Raw genomic sequence first — 14,090 nt, forward strand, 5'->3', positions numbered from 1 at the left:
TTAACAGGGCAAGAAAAGTACCCAGATTGCATCACTTATTATTAAGTATGAAATTAGAACATTGTTTTAATGGTGGCTTTTAAATTCATATAAAAATCAGTAGGCAGGTTACTACATTTTTTGTAAGCTAGTATTCTTTCTGTAAGACTGAACATGACCATCACCAGCAGACTTATGTACACTTGATCAGCTTTCATTTTCCTACGGAGCATGGGCTTAGCCCCCAAACAGAAAGACAGGCACGGACGGACGGTCTGGCCATAATTTCAGTCCATTTCCCTTGTCCTATGTGCCACATTGATGAGACAATGATAGCTACTGGTGCACTGATTCCCCCTTGCATGCAGGGTCCGGCTGTCCCAGCACTGCCTCTATCAAGATGTTAGCATGCTGGCAATTAATTTAGGGTCTCATTTAGGGAGGGCAATGCTGAGATAGGACTTCATCTCCTTTGTTCCCATGCATAACAGGATCAGGCATGCTGCTTTCATTTGGCATCTGGTTTGGCGTGCCAGCTCCAGAGGATCTGGACAGTGCCTCCTCTGGCAGCACCAGAATTGTGTGTGCATGTGTGTGTGTCTTAGGATAAGGTAATGTCCATGAGGGGCATCATGGTGTATTCCATTAGCAAAAGGGAAGCTTTCAACAAAGACTGGAAAGGAAAGAAGGGTATTTCCCATGCACATCATCTGGTGCAATGCATTTGTGTGTACATATGTACACAGTGGTATACTTTTGTGTGCGCATGTGTATTCTGTCTAGGTATTATACGTATCCTTAAAAGGCATCTTGATGGGAGAAAAGACATTTTGCTTCTGCCCTAACAAAAAGGGTAGTGTATGGAAGAATCTATCCCAAGAAGGCTTCAGCTCCAACTATTTATTTATTAAATTTATATCCCACCCTTCCTCCCAGCAGGAGCCCAGGGCGGCAACACTATCATATCCACAGATCAGTTATACCACAGAGGAGAGGTCACATCCCTTGGAAATGTAGCACTAGATCTAGAATTTTCCCAGCCCCCATAGGAAGGCCAAATTGTGCCAAATTCTGCTCATCTCCATCTTGAGACAGCAAATTCCACAGACTCCGGTGAAAACTCAATTATTTAATCCCTTTCCAATTTCACTGATGTTCTTTGGCTTCATACTGTGAGAAAAGGTCAGTAACCCACCAGAATGAGTATTTGGAGCTAGGACAGAAGAGACACTGAGATAAAATATTCAGAGAACTGTGCAGTGGTGAATCACAAGCTGTTTCTTCCAATCCCATTATCAGCCACAAAGTTTGCCAGAGCCTCCAGAGTGGGGATGAGGGAGGAGAGCAGAAGGAAGCCATTGCATGGGAAATGTCTTTCACAAGTGACTGTTGGAACTTAAGTAATGAGAGAAATTGTAGTTCTTGGCTCAGGACCCAGGCCCAAGCAAATTGCATGACTGCTTTGGGTAACACATATAGAAAATATAACGTACAGGTGAATGTCAAAAAGAGACAGTAAGAATAGTTTAAAATGCCAGAATGAGCCACAGAGGTTAGTTTAATCTGCATAACGTATAACAGAGTTGCTTAGGTTGCTTCCAGCCCTAAAACAAACAATGACAGATAGGAATACAGGGACTGCACTTCAGGTTCTTTAATACTAAATTCATCTTCAAATAGGCAAACTGTTCTGGGGCAAATCCTCTTTTTGGTCTGACAGAGATTTATTGATAAAAGCAATTTACCTGTTGGAAAGTGTGAAGGTTTTGACCCTCAAAGAGTATAATTGTGAACTCAACCAGTGGCATTAAGCAGCCAGTATATTGTAGCTGGGCCAAAGTTTGTGTCTCATCCTCTGAGGCCAAGGCCATAGCTAAAATCCAAACAAATCCCTGCATCTTATTTCAGGTATGATTATAGCAGCAACTCCTTCTCTCTACTGCCTTTCATGGAGCCTGTTTCCAACAGGAGATGCCTCCTGTACCTTTAAATCAGAGACGAGGCACCACTTTCAGGCACAAAGCTGCAAATCATTCTGGACAACCTCCCAGAGGCCACATGGTGGTGGACGGGGCCAGAAGCAAAAGCGGGCAGAGCAATGAACGTGAATGTTACCTTTGTACAGTAGGCTAGTTTCTACGTATATCCACACATCCCTCTCTAGCATCCATTCAAGCAAGCAAGAAGCATTACCAGAGTTCAAAGACACATTTCAGTCAGGCAAAAATACTCAAGGAGTAATCAAACAAATTAATTAAAGTTGAAAGAAAAAAGTAACTCAGATGAAGAAGGGAGTTTCAACATTTTGTCTTTCAACAGGAATCATAAAGCAAAGTCTAGGGTTTGCCTGCTATTTCATTAAAGAAAAAAAACAGAAGGAAAATGCGAAACTCCAAGATGGGGAAAGGAAGAAACCACAGGCAGAGAAAGTCTTGTCATGCTCAGAGTGGAATCACTCTCCAATCATTCATGAACCCCCGGGTCTCAAGAAGGTTCCTCCTTGCCCGATTCCCACATTCCAAACAGCCCAGCTCCTGCTTCCAAAGAGAGCTTCTTTTATCTGCTGTTTCTTGCTTCACTGAGCCAAGTCGGGCCCTTTTGTTTTTCCATAGATTGCTGCCCTTTGTTCTCCCAAGTTTTCACTCCCTTTGCGTTAAAAGGAAGGGGGGGGGGAGAGAGAGACCCTCAGCTGAACTGAAGCGGAAGCTGGACCTGAGGAAAAGACACCCCCCCATTTCAGCCATTCAGAAGCAAAACTCTAGGATGTGTGTGTGAAATTTCTGAGCAGTGAGGAGGGGGATATGAGAGTCATTACAAACAAACGTGGAACCCAAGAGACTGGATACAGAAAGTAAGGGAGAAAGGACATGGCACTTCATATGTTTTATGGAAGGATCTGGAAAGAGCATGAAAACCCTGATTTCCTTGCCAACTGCCCTGGTTGCGCATGAACATGAGTTGTTATGCAAAGTGCGTTCTTAAAACCCCAGACTTCATCACTTAAAAAAATAAAAAACAAAGTTATAAGATGAGCCCCCCCAATTTTCAAACTCTGTAACGATTTTTTAAAAAATTAGAACTCTCTCATTTGGAATGGGTGGACTAACAGTAACTCTCCATTTTGTTCAGTGAATCCCCCTGCACATAGCACCCAACAATCATATCAGATAAACTAAATGGGATGAAAGCAGACCCTGTCCCCTAAAAAGTATACACCTTGGCTTTCTGCTACTGCTGAGTTCAAGCGAAAATACTGCAACCTACCCTGATCCTTTTTTCTGGCCGTTTCATATTAAAATCCCTTCCTCTCTTAATTTTTCTGAAATCTGTTTTCTCCTCCCCACTCCCCACTCCCCTTTCTCTCAGCAGCAGGCTGAATAAAGCTACTATTCCATTTGTTGGGCAACTTAGAGCTTTCAAAGTATCATTAGCATGAGAATACATGGTGTTGCCGTTTGCTGACAAAGCATAAGTCTCCAGGGCCCCTTATGGACAAACACACTTGTAAACAGAAAGAATGCTGGCTATTGTTCCTGGTCCTCCCTCCCCCAGTGCCGCCAGTGGGGCTGGTCCCCACATCTTTACCCTCTCTCCCTCACCACCCCCCATTTTGTACACCTTAATAGAAACATAATTGCAAGGGAGCAGGAGCAACAAAACAAAGCAACTGCCCTCAAAGTAGAAACTTGGGGCACAGGGGGATGACAGAAAGCGTTTCCCCTCAGGTTTGGAAGTGGGACAGGGAGCAAGAGCTGGGGGCTGTGGACCTGCACCCAAATTTTGTGGGGGCAAGCTGGAGAAAGTGAGACCGTCCTGCCACCCACTGCTTGCTGCCAGCCCCTCCTTAATGTGGCAATGCAGAACAAGGGGGACTGCAATATCCTCTTGGCCATGTCCTGGTAGTATATGAGAGGAGGAACACTGTAGCTGGGGGTAACTGAGAACTTCTGCTGTTCCAGAGCAATAGGACACTGTTCTCCTGCCTGTGCCACAGATCATACCTCAACCCCTTGACAGTATACATGCCACCAAGAAGCTTCAGTTTAGATATGCTGGAGTTCCTGTCCTCAGATTTCTCACAAATAGGTAATAGGTAATAGCTATGTCTCCATTTCCCCAATCAAGCAATAATGCATACTGAAAACACACTGAAAAACAAGCAAATATCTTGAAGGTACCAGAAAAAGCAAGTAACCTTGATGCTAAGCAAGCCAGGAAAAGAAACCCCAATATTAGACAAAGATCCTATTGCTTATTGGCACAAGAAAATTATGATGTTTAAAATGTTTGTTTGCAACCCATCTGTCACCAAAGAGCAGAGGCCCATCATCAGCTATGTTTCGTAACAAGGCCTGACCTGGCCAATCCAGCCTGCAGTTCCTAAAGATAAATCCAGCTCTTACTTTGTAGTGAAACAGAATTCTTGACAAAACACTAAAAAAGATGTCACCATGTGGTTGGGTAGCCCATGTGCATTGCTTATGATTATTATTATACTGTCCTACCTTACGGGTTTGCTATAATGATTATTGCATTATTAAGTGAAGTGCTTTAGGCGCTTTTGGAAAGTGTTAAATAATACTTCATGGCCTGTGGAAGAGTGTGAAAGTACTCTCAATCAGCTGAGGGGGTCTCAGAGATAAGATAAAATATCTGAGCGAGAGATAGACAAATATAGCATTTTTATCATTTCCTATAGACCAAACAAGTCTGTCTTGTGGCAAACAAAGGAGAGATTGCTAACGCATGTTAAATCTCTTCAACAGAGTTGCACAGGGGCAAGCGTGAAAAGGAGCCTACATCTTCATTAGCTGGTGAAGCCTCAGTCCCTGTGCTAGATGCTTACCCTGCAGACTTCCTTCTATAGAGGCGTATCATGTTGTCATCGTCATATGCCTTCAAGTCTATTACGACTTATGATGACCATATGAATCTTTTGGATATATTCATAGGGTTTTCATGGTAAGAGGTATTCAGAGGTGGTTTACCATTGCCTTCCTCTAAGCCTACAGCACCTGGTATTTTCAGGCGGTCTCCCATCCAAGTACTAACCAGGCCTGACCCTGCTTAGCTTCCAAGATCAGACAAGATAGGCGTGTTCAGGGTAGTATGGCTGTAGGCATAGGCCTGTCTTAGCAGGATGAAAAGGTACACCAGCAAAGCAAGTACTCACGGAAGGTAAGCAGAACCTCCTTGCAACTTGGCACCATCCCAGAAGCAGTCCAGTGGGGTCACAATAACACAGGGAAAGAGCTTCTCGATCATCTGGGGATGACAAGAGAAACAGTCAAGGAGGAAAACCACAAGTTCATCCTCCTAATTCTGTTCAGGCCTCTTGGTCCCTTTTTTTCCTTGACCTGTTCAAGTGCTCACATAATTTTACTGCAGGTCTGACTACCCTCTCTACAACTAGTGCCCTACTGTAGCTAATGCCTAGTTAGTCATAGTTATCTTGTCTCCTCTATTTTCTCTCTTACAGTCTTTATGAGCAGAGAACTGCTTTGGGAACCATCCCAAATACAAACCCCACAATCCAAACAGATTCTAGGTTATGACACCCTGGAAGCCATGGCCTAGCCAAATGGCCTACAGCAGGCCAAAGCAGGCACAGGAAGTCTTATCTCAAAGGATACCAGCCCAGCTGAGTGTAGCAGTAATGTTCATTGGCTAGCTGGATAAAGGGCCAGCAGTGTCTTGCAATCCAGGTATGCTGGATGAAATACCCTTATCACCAAAGGCCAGGCACTGCTGAAATCATCTGAGGATAAAATAGATTCTCCTGTTTCTACACATGGCTGGAAGGGAGATAAAGCCCCATAGTTAGCTCTTATCTCAGATACACAGGAGTGATGATTACCAGGGTAAAGGACCTAGCAAAATGGGAGTATGTCCAGTTTATACAGAAACGACCAAGTTCTCTGAACCCAGAAGGGTGCTTTGGGAAGCTGCTTCTTTATAACACAATCCTTTTTTAAAGATTCCTCCCTATCCCCATAGCAACCTAGATATCCTCTCCAAGATCCACCCCATTCTCCAGCCAACCAGCATCTCCCCAGGAAATTATTTATGCTGTCTAACAAAGAGAATTTCCCCAGCTGATCTATCAAAATGTCTATGGATACTAGTGCAATCCCTTTCTCTGTCGATGCATGCATTCCCTTGGTAGCTCACCCGTGCAATCATTCCATTCTCAATTATGGGGACACCTGACTTGTAGCATATTTTATTGAGATCCCAAGACCTGGAAGAAGAAGCAGAGGGAATAAATGTCAGAAAGTCAGAGGAATCACTAGAGAGAAGTGTTATCTAAATGGAGCCTCCTTATGTAGAGGCAGTATACCTATGAATAAGAGATGGTGGACACAAACATCAAGGAAGGCCATAGCCTTCATTCCCCACTTGTGAGTGCCCAGAGGTTATTAACAAAAATGGAATGCTGGACTAGATGGATTCTGGTCTAATTCAGCAAAAAAAAAAGTTCTATGTTCTTATTATTAGGTTTACACAGATCTTCCATTTCAGACTCACTTTCCATAGAGTAAGACTTGTACTTTGCTAGCAGCTAGAGCAGCTTCAAGATGCATTCCCAAGGCCTCTGGGGTCAGGATATTTTCACCTTCCTGTTTGGGAGTTTGTATCAGCATCTGGGATGTGTACAGAGACTCTTCTCCTAGTTTTTCCTTTGTGTACCGTAGCTCCTGGCTGACACGGCTGCCCTCTGGAGGGAAAGAAAAAGAAACACTGGAGTTAATATACCTCCCACTTACCTCCGCCCTCTTGGTTGGATCTCTTCGATTACTACTATAAGAAACATTAGAACTGGGAATAGGTCCACAGGATAACATCATGTAGTTTAGTCTCCCTTTAACACAAATAATCTTCTACTTTACATTATCAAGATGGTGAAAAGAATACATTTTCCCACTCTTTGAAGATTTAACTAGTGGTTTGATTATTCTAATCTGTGTTAGTTGTCTAATGAATTAAAACAGATTGAAAGACACAGAGAAATGTGGTGCTTGATCACATATAGTATTTTCTTTTCTTTTTTCACAAAGAAAAAGCTGCAGAGGCTGCCAGGGAGGACTGGAGGGAGGGACAGGCTCAAGAAGTTTTACCTCCAGTGGATTTTCTGCTAAAATTGTGTACATCAATTTTCAAGGAGGCATTTTACTGAAACAAAACCTGCTGAAGGGGAAGGGCCAAGAGACCCCTCCCCCACAGGTCATATTCTGCAGCTTGCAGCCTCTGGGACTGTATTTTATTTTAAATAGAAAGTGCTGGGGGGTGGGGAGGAGAAACTACATATTGAGAAGCTGCCACCAGCACAGATAGTTCATCTTCTGGCAGAGGAAGTTGCCCACCATACACTACACTGGTGCTCAAGGAGCCACACTAATAAGTGTTATAATTATGACTAATGTAGTCATTATATTAAAAACTGAAGGGGGATGCATTTGTTTTCCTGTTGTGGCTTTGGGTGGGATGAGTGAACTGACAACACCAAGGGCAAATGCACTGTGCCCTCATCTGCCACTCTGAAGAATGCAAAGTAGCTTCCGCTCTGAGGTGCCAGGCAGTTGCTATGAGCTGAGTGGGAACCACCCATTTCTGCCACCCTTCCATTTCTCCTCCCTGTTCTCATCCCCAGACCTCAGGTCTCCTTCTATATTTTATCTGGCTGTGACCTTTGGTGTTTTTTAAACTAGCAGTTTTCAAATGTATATGTTCAGTAAAATATTTCCTCATTGACTCTAGCCCCATTCACATATATATCATGCAAAGCATTACTACCATCAGGCATGTTGCAGAGCCTGCCCTCAGACATCCACACGTTAGTGAAAATGCCCACACATGAGAAGCTGTTCACATGTAGGCTTCCATGCAATCAACGGTGCTCCCTGGTACTCATGTGATGCCCCCTTCATGGGAATATCTATCTGCCAAGCAATCTATTGCACATCTGCCACATAATTGCTGTATGTAGCAAAGGATTCTGGGAAATATTCTGCAGAGCACAGTCATTTCACTCAGAACAATAACCAAGGCCTTTTGGGCCTCACCTTCACACTGTAAAAAGTGAAAGTACACCCTAGGACATTATAACACTCTTCTGTGGCTGCACATTGCAGAGAAGGATGGGACGCAGGACAGGTAAAGCTGACTTTCAGGGAAGGTAGTCTTCTGCAGTTGCTTCTCATTGAGGTATGGAATGCCTAAGCAGGTCAGGCTTCATATTCATAAAGATTTGATAGCTGAGACATCTCTGGCTATGTACTGGTCATACAGAATTATATATATAAGTATGGTGTGGTGATTAGAGTATCAGACCCACCCTCCTCTGCCAACCCCCACCCCCAACTCCCCCTGCCACCCCATCAGGCAACCCCACTCGTCCTGCCAAACCCTACTTTCTCAGGCACTCCCATTCCCTTCGCCAACCTGCTTGACTCGCCTGTTCTGCCGCTGCCACTGCCTCAGACAAACAGTGCTACCAAGCAGCTAGGCCACACAGTTAGGCCACAGACCAGCCTCCCAATCGACCTGCTCAGGCTGCCGCTGCCCCGCACTGCAGCCTCCCCTGGACAGACACCACCACTGTTGGAGTGTGCCGGCCAGCCAGCCACACATCCCTGGCCATGCTGACACTACCACCTTGCTGAAGTGGGTGGTGGGAGGCAGTGTGGGTGGTGTGCAGGTGTGGGGGGGAAGCATTCACGTTACAGTTTGCAGAGTCGTCTGTGGCACTGCAAACTGCAGCATGATGCTTACATTTTTATTTAGATAGAAAATTTATATACTGCTTGATTGTACATAGAACCTTAAGTGATTTAGAGGTTGTTAAACATGTTTGTGTTGCAAATTTAAACCATTTTACTGTCATGGCCCTTCTGCCAAAGGATGATCTCTGACTGAGAATTCAAAGAGCCCTTGCAAAAACATCTACAATCCCCACACTTCTGTAGGAGAAAATCCATGACAGTTGAACCAATTTCATACTGGTTCAAATGTATAGTGTGGATATACGTTCAGTCATCCTTAAAATAACCATGTGAGAGCAGTTATTACTATTTCAATTTTACCTGTATGGAAACTCAGGCTGAGAGACACAGAATTTGATTACTGACTCCAAAGCTAAACTCTGTTTGGACTATAATATCCCATTTTCAAGTGACCACAGAAGTATTACAAGAGTCTCAAGAGCTTTTGGCCCCAGACCTACGGAGCTGATGACAACACAACTCTCCCATTAAAGTCAGAATCCAAGAGACACCAAAGCATTCTAACACTCTCCTAATTTCCCCATCTACTTTTTTTCTAAACGTGGGTGGCCATATCTACACTATGGACTTAAAACTGATTTAATGCATATTGCCTTTCTCCAGAAAACACCACTACCAACAATTTACAGGATTAACTGATGGCAGCAGGATGCACAGGGATGGGGTGGGGAGTGGCAGGAAGAGGTAATGACAACTAAACTGGGGGATGAAATAAGTTTGTCACACAGATGTGACTTATGGCAGCAGCTATGGTATACTTTGCACTACAGGGTGCTTGACATTCTAGTAACCACACTGTCAACTATTTGACTCTAAAACAGCCTTCCCCAAGTTGTTGTCCTTCTGGTGTTTTTTTGGATGCGGCTCCCATCAGCTCCAGACAGCAAGAACAATGGTCAGGGTTGATGAAAGCTGTAATTAAAAATATATGGAGGGCACTAAGTTGGGTAAGTCTACTCTAGAGGATACACATTTTTCACATAGGGACCATATTACCTTTTCCTTCTTAAGTTCTCTAGCTCACCTAATTTTTTAAAATCAGAAATAGCAAATGAGGATATAAAAACACACGCACACACACCCCCAACCTGATAATTCTGTTGCTTATTGGTGTTCTCTCCCTCTTTCAAGGTTCTTCATCAGAAATTGTATTTTTCTAACTTGGTAAGACAGATAGCTTGTGTCTACATTTTTACTACAATCTTGCTGCTGAGCTTCAACAATTTTAAGTATATATTCTATTCTGTTCTGCTATTTTTATACTTTTTTTTTATACTTTTTATCAGTATAAGTTCCAGTAGTAATACTTTGTAGCTGTTGATTTTTAAAAAAAGCTGATTGACAGGCATGCTTTTTGTTTCCACCCCACTCTCCCCAAAGGAACAGCTGGGATGCCAGTGAGGGAGGAGGCTATGCCAAGGAACATAGGGAGGGGACAGACAATCTGCATCCGTCAGAGCTGGGAGGGAAGCATTAGAGGCAGAATCCAAACCATTCCAGGCTGTTTGGGAGGCAAGGCACCAGGAGTCATGCTGAGCTGTGCTGATCTTGACTAGGCCACCCAGGAGAGAAACCACACGTACAACCAGAATATTGAGGAAGGGTGGGGAACATATTCAGGCCAAATTTTGAAGCCACAGGCTTCCCAAAACCTAGAGAAGTCCTTCATCAGATGGTCTTTAAATACAAAGCCTCTTTTTAAACAAGTGCCAAGAGATGGCTTTGTAACATGTGATGGCCAGGACAGAAATATGCACGGAGAGAGAGAGCAACACACACACATCCTTTCCCCATCCCCACGCAGCAAATGAGGGGGGGGAAATCAAGAGTTTGCCCCTCTCCTATCTGCCACTCTCCTAAGTCCCTTGAGATGAACTGGAAATTGCTTCAAGGCACTGCCCTCTCAGCAACCTTTTTCTTGTCATGGATTAGGCTGAGTGATAGTAGGAAGTGGACACTAGAGGCATTATTTATTTATTAACATTTGGAGCTAAAGTGTCAGTACATCTGCAAGTGTTGTGAAGAAGGGAAGAGAGGGAGATATTCCCTGTAATTAGGGTTAATTTGGAACAGGACAATCTGAAGCTTCAAAGGGGAATGAGGAAGCCTCAAATTCCAACACCCTAATTAACTAGGGAGCAACATGAAAAGACAAGGCAAAATGAGAGGAGCTGCCAAGTATGTTTTACATGGAGCACTTTCTTGTCTGATGGGGAGGGAGTTAAGCTTAGGTACTGTCACTCTGTGTGCCACAGCCCCCCCCAGCTGCTCCTGCTCCCTTCCACTAAGACAGTAGCATTGTTTGATGCACAGTTGGGGGAGGGGATTCTGGGATCTAGTGATGTAGCAACAGTGAGCATGTTAATGAGGAGCCCTATGCAAATTCTTTTCTACTCTAATTAACAAAGGAAGCCCTCTCCTTTTTCATGCAAAAGGCCTCTCTCCCTCCTGATCAAACTCTCAATTGTACTGCTTCTTTGGCTTTGAGTATTAGATTGGATTATCCCTCATTCCACCCCACGTGCACTGCACACATACACACCCTAAAGATACTACATCTCACTTCCACAGCCTCCCCAGCAAACTGGGGTCTTCTAGTGCATAAGATCCCTAAGTTTCTCTAAGAGGTTGCAGGGTCCATCCTATCAAAGACATTCCATGGTCTTTGCATTGTGTGCAGTCCTACATACTTATATTGCTCTATGTTGCGGGAAAAGTCAACTGTATAGGACACTCCTCCTCTAGCAGGGTCTCTTTGGCTCATAAGATGCCTCACAGCATGCTCCCAAAAACACTCCCTGCCTCTTCCATCCCTCCCGTCCCCCCAGAGCAGCACAACTGGGTACCAATAATGGCAGCAGAAAAAGCAGAATTGGTTGGGAGCCAAATGGAGAGATGCCAAGTAACCCAGAGCTGGCTGGTCTAAGAACATCCCCACAGCAAGTTTGGCAGGACTTGTGCCTAAAGGGCTTAGACAATTTCACTTTTGCAATATCAGTTTGGGTTGCAAGCCTAGTGCAAGAACATGGTTGGAAGTGCCAGTGTCAACAGGGCACTGGAGTGGGGCTACATCGTGAGGTTACTCTGCAGTAGCTTTTAGTTCCTGCCACAAATTCTCATTCTTAAGAAGCCATTCCAACCCACACCTTGGGATTTACTGTGACAACCGAACAGATACCAGGGTGCTGCTTCAGTCAATTGCCTTCAAGACATGGTACAGAAGAAGGCTTCTCTCAACCCAGCTGAAAAATTGACAGTTGTATAACTGAGGAGCTGGAGAGATCAATTACCCGGTGCTGACAAAAGCAACGTCTCAGCTGTGGGTTGCCCATGCTGACACCATCTCTCACTTTTCTCTTCCCCTGGGTTCAGCAGAGCCGCTTCCCAGGCAGTGGAACAGGCCTTCAGAATTATCCCCATAATTACAGGCTCTTGGATAAATTGCTGGGCTGGGCACCTCCTCCCTCCCAGCTGGGCCACCCAAATGCAGCCCCCTGCTCTGTTTCCACACCAGCTGGGAGGCCCAAGAGCAATTAAAAGGGACAGGATAGGGTTCTTCTATTAATAGCCCACCTGGCTTGGGAAACTGTTTGGACAATAAACTCTCTCCCCCCACCACCAAAATATTCCAGCCCTCTTCCAGAGTAAAACCTCCCCTCAATCAATTTATCACTACCACAAAGGAGTAATCTGTTATTAAAGCTTCATAATTATTATTAGGATATGTATGGCAGAAGGCAAAGATCCAGCCCAACACACGAAAAAATAAGACAATTTCTTGCCTCAAAGAACTGAAAATTTGGTTTGACAGAGGGGGAGATGAAACTCAGGCTTATATAAGAAAAGTGACTGGAGTTTCTCCAGCCCCACAGCAGGGGCCAAAAAGGGAACAGAGCTGCATGGGAAAACACCACATTATAGACTGAACAGACATAAGAGGAGGGGTGTCAAGGGAGCAACAGACAAAGCTCTTAAGAGAATCCCTTCTCAGAGCTTTCCCAGATAATAAAAAGCCCTGCTTTTTTTCCACATTGAGATCCAGTAACTCAATATCCTGTCTCCAAAGCACAAAGTAGATTTGCCACTATAGGGACAGCCTTGTTGAAGGTGATGAATCATCTACCATTTAATAATAAATATATTATTTATTGGAGAGCTCTCGAGAGGGGGTTTTGCTGCAAAGAGAGTATTTAATAATACCATGCTTGAATAGTAGAGAAGGGGGTCCCAAGGACTAAGTAAGCATGGGAGTAGAAGTGGGGCACAATTTACAAATGGCAACTTTCATCCTGCAGAAAAAACTCAGGCAAGAGGTGGGTCTGGATGGGGGCCACAGCAGGGGTAAAGGGTAAAAAGCCCTCCACCCACTTCATAGTCTCAAACTGAAACCTCTCACCACCAGGTGACTGCTATTCAGTAAAGAAAGGAGAAACACACAAGAGCCAATCATGTAATTAACATAATGTTTTAGGGCTCAATCTGACAACTATATGCGCCACGCTGGGGGGAGTTGGCTGTACTGGATCCCCAGCTGAGACGGCAGATTCCAGGTGCCGCCAGGCTCTGACAGCAGAAGACCCTCATCATATCTCAGCCACAGCACTGCCGGGACCCTGCTGGCTCAGCCAGTGGTCTGCTGGGGAAGCCCAGCCTGGCAGACGGAGAGCCATTGAAAGCTGGCAGAAGGCCCCAAAACAGGGTGTTCCGGGAGCATGGCAGAAGAGGAGCTGTGGGGAGATTTATGTGTCTTCCTCCTCATGTTTGGGGTACTCCCTCGGGTCCTGATCCACGCAAAATGTCCACCAGGCAATAGGCCAGCAGAGTAAAATAATTCCAATGCCAGTGAATAGGGAGTGCTTATTCTCTGGTAGGGGAGCCAGCTTTTGCTTGTCCGGTCCCCATGAGTGGCTCCCAACTGAGCTGGCATTCAGCCAGCCCAGCAGCACCTGAAATAGGAGTAGATGCCATAGAGCTTCCCACTGGCTCCTCCGCTGCTGTGCCCCCTCCCGCTGGTTTCCCATTATTTGGATTGCTCTGCCTGTTCTACTCAGAGAGATGTATGCCTTTACACAACATGTTCTCTCAAGAACTACAACTGCCAGAGCTCCATTTCCTGTGCACACTCAAGAGAATGCAGCACTGACAACACTGGCAATTGACTGGCAGAAGAGAGGAAGAACAAGCATCATAACAAGCAGGAACAGTGAGATCCAGTGCTGCCAACAGGATTTACAGGTCTCAGAACATATGCCAGCAAATATGTTAGGCCTCTAGTTTCCACAGTGCATAGAACTGACAGTAGATCTATCTCAGGGAACATGAGTGCCT

General features: G+C 44.7%; 1 protein-coding gene and 1 pseudogene across 5 annotated transcripts in view; both read right to left on the bottom strand.

Annotated features, from left to right (window-relative positions):
- Positions 1 to 14,090, bottom strand: part of PTCH2 (patched 2) — a 60,968-nt gene that overhangs the window by 23,143 nt on the left and 23,735 nt on the right. For 3 of the 5 annotated variants that reach the window (XM_061632811.1, XM_061632813.1, XM_061632812.1), the window contains 3 exons: positions 6,508 to 6,697; positions 6,151 to 6,220; positions 5,153 to 5,244 (listed from right to left, as the gene is read on the bottom strand). In XM_061632811.1, coding sequence (XP_061488795.1) covers positions 5,153 to 5,244; positions 6,151 to 6,220; positions 6,508 to 6,697 — 352 coding nt within the window. Of the gene's footprint in view, positions 1 to 5,152; positions 5,245 to 5,504; positions 5,569 to 6,150; positions 6,221 to 6,507; positions 6,698 to 7,097; positions 7,117 to 14,090 lie in introns of those variants that run through there. The other 2 variants (XM_061632814.1, XM_061632815.1) reach the window with 2 other exon arrangements.
- LOC133388257 (5S ribosomal RNA) lies at positions 4,983 to 5,100 on the bottom strand (annotated as a pseudogene).

This window comes from Rhineura floridana, chromosome 6 (assembly GCF_030035675.1).
Source record: "Rhineura floridana isolate rRhiFlo1 chromosome 6, rRhiFlo1.hap2, whole genome shotgun sequence".
NCBI classification, from domain to species: domain Eukaryota; kingdom Metazoa; phylum Chordata; class Lepidosauria; order Squamata; family Rhineuridae; genus Rhineura; species Rhineura floridana.